We start from the raw sequence: 2,457 nt of genomic DNA on the forward strand, positions 1-2,457 counted from the left end.
TTCGAAGTCTGGGCCCACACCTTCTGCAGTGGGGCTGCACTCTGCCCTCCATCTGCACAGACTCCGGGAGGGCACCAGACTCTTCACGGCCTTCACCACCTATCAAACCGAAGGGAAGGGGCGCATGAGCCCTGACCTCAGAGATGCCAGTGTCAGCCCCAGCTCTGCCTGCTTGCCCAAGGTGAATTCTGCAGATTGCCGAGGGGACAGCGGTACCTCTTGTCCTCATGCGAGGGACCCAGGCGCAGTCCCTTTCAAGAACACCGTGAATATGGACCGAGAACGGGGCTCCCAGGAGGCGAATAGTGGGTGTGGTGTCTGCACATACCCATGCCCAGGACAGAATCTGCCCAGCCAGCCTTCTTGTCCCCACAGCTCCCTCTTGGGGTGAGAGGCCAGGGGGCCAGTCCCAGAGGTGTGTGGGCTTTAGCTAGTCACTCCCATTGCAATGAGTTGAAAAACCCCCAGGACACAGACCATCGACTCAAAAACCCAATCTTGATTATAAGGAAATTTATTAGTAAAAGGAAATTTGCCAATAGCCAGTTATAACTGGCTGGGGTGGCTCTTAGGCATTGGGGACCCAGGAGGGCCCTGAATAGTCACAGGTGGAGTTCTTGTACCCCAGAGTGGTGTCCTGTAAACGGAGTCTTTCCAACGCTCCTTTGCAAGCCAAGCAAAATACAGAAGCAGAATACAGACGCCAAATATCTGCTTGTCAAAAAAAAAAAAAAAAAAATGTAGGCGCCGGGCCCACGCCCAGAGTAGAATAGGGTGCCACCACCCTTGTGCGCTAAGTTCCTCTTTGGGGGCCTCTGTGAGTCTGTCTGGCAGTTTCTTGCCATGGCTCCCGCGCGTCATCACGAGGCCCGCCCTGGCCTTCCAGCGCTGTGACGGCCGCGTGTGCTGCTGAGTGCGTCTTATTTACCTCATTCTGCAATCATGTCTCAGCTCCCTGTGCAGAGGGCAGTGCTGCGGGGCAGGTATGAAGGACTGAGGGGCCCGGAGGGCTGGCCTGGTGGATGGCCGTACACCTCCATCTCCTGCAGCTGAGAGCCTCTGGCCTTTGCTGAAATCTCTCCAGGCCTGGGGTGTGAACGTCCACTTGGAGCACCTCTGGAGGGCAACCACAGGCATCCACTGTGTGCACCCAAGTCTTCTTGCTCTGAGGATGCCTCGCGGGGTCAGCCCCCAGGCAGGCTCCAGCCCGACCCCATTGCCCCACGTCGGAGGAGTGGATCAGGCCCCTGGTTGTACACAGTGAAGGCTCGGGGGCTGGGCTCAGCCACTCCAACCCCTTGGAACAAAGCCTGGGGCTGTGTCCAGCCCTCCGTGTCAGACACAGGACACCTGCTGCTCCCAGCTTGCTGTGAGCCCTGTGAGAGCACCCCAGACCTGGAGGGACGCTGGGCCCTGGTGCAAAGCGTGCTTCTCTGTGTGTTGCCCGGGGGCAGGGGGTAGGCCCTGCTGGCTGAGGAGCTGGTCAGAGGGGCCAGGAGCAGCGTCCCTCCTCATGCGGTGCGGGCCGAGGACCCTGAGGGCCCTCTGCAGAGCCTCTGTGGTGGGCTGAGTTGCCTGGCCCACCAGGGAAGACCACCGTGGCATACTCGGTGTGCACACAGGAGGCGGAGGCGGGGGGCTCTGGGCTCTCCTCTCTCCGTTGGAAGTCTAGCTCTCCGTAGGCCACGGTGAACACCGGCACTGCCGACGGGTCTGCCTTCTTTGGGAGGGGAGAAAGGAGGAGTCAGCTCCGAGCAGCGGGCCGGGTCTCCACGACCTGGACCCCCGCCTGGTCGAGCCCATACTCTGTGACCCCATCTCTGATAGAGTAGATGCGCCTCAGCCATCAACCCCAGGGCTACCCCTCTGCACACAGCCCCTCCCGCTGGCTCACTCTCCACCTCCAAGCTGTCCCTGGATTCCCAATGTGCCTTTCCTGTGCTGCCCGGCGTAAGACGGCCCAGCCGGTTGCTCACCACCAGCTCACTGATGCTGCCAGCTAGCAGCGGGCATTGGTGGGGAGCAGGGTCGGTCCTTGGCCACCCCCAGGCAAGCCATGGCCAAGTTCTGTCTGTGCCGAGAGGCAGAGGGTGGTGGTCACTCAGGAAGGGCCGTACTCACCAGGGGCTGCACCTTGCTTTCATCTTTTCTGGCCTCTGCAGAGAAACACATGTTGAATCGAGGGGCGGAGGACCAGCTGCTCTCCCAAGGTGGGGTTTAGCTGGGGGCCCTGCCTGTGGGTGCCTGCGGGTCACACCCTCCTGGGGTTGGGGCAGCTCACCCAGCCCCCAGGTCTGTGTTTGTATGTAGATGGCAGACCCTCGGGTGGTGAGTGTGAGGGGTGTGTGTGTGCGCACACGCACGTGAGTGGACTTACCTGGCCTGTTCCTGGAGCAGACAGCAGCCAGGACCCAGGCAAGCAGCAGCAGCACTGGGACACCCACCAGGACACTTGTG

The 2,457-nt window shown here is 60.8% G+C and overlaps 1 protein-coding gene across 2 annotated transcripts in view; it reads right to left on the minus strand.

The window, feature by feature from the left end:
• Window positions 1-532: 532 nt before the first annotated feature.
• The window catches only part of Pdcd1 (programmed cell death 1), an 11,025-nt gene continuing 9,100 nt past the window's right edge, over window positions 533-2,457 (minus strand). The window contains exons 3-5 of one of the 2 annotated variants that reach the window (XM_042699672.1): window positions 2,378-2,457; window positions 2,122-2,156; window positions 533-1,717 (exon numbers count right to left, since the gene is read on the minus strand). The exon at window positions 2,378-2,457 is cut by the window's right edge and continues 82 nt beyond it. In XM_042699672.1, the coding sequence (XP_042555606.1) occupies window positions 1,484-1,717; window positions 2,122-2,156; window positions 2,378-2,457 (349 nt within the window). In that variant the 3' untranslated portion in view covers window positions 533-1,483. Of the gene's footprint in view, window positions 1,721-2,121; window positions 2,157-2,377 lie in introns of both variants that reach the window. The other variant, XM_042699671.1, reaches the window with a different exon arrangement.

The sequence above is a fragment of the Dipodomys spectabilis genome, unplaced genomic scaffold, assembly GCF_019054845.1.
Source record: "Dipodomys spectabilis isolate Male_0828 unplaced genomic scaffold, ASM1905484v1 ptg000261l, whole genome shotgun sequence".
Lineage (NCBI taxonomy): Eukaryota > Metazoa > Chordata > Mammalia > Rodentia > Heteromyidae > Dipodomys > Dipodomys spectabilis.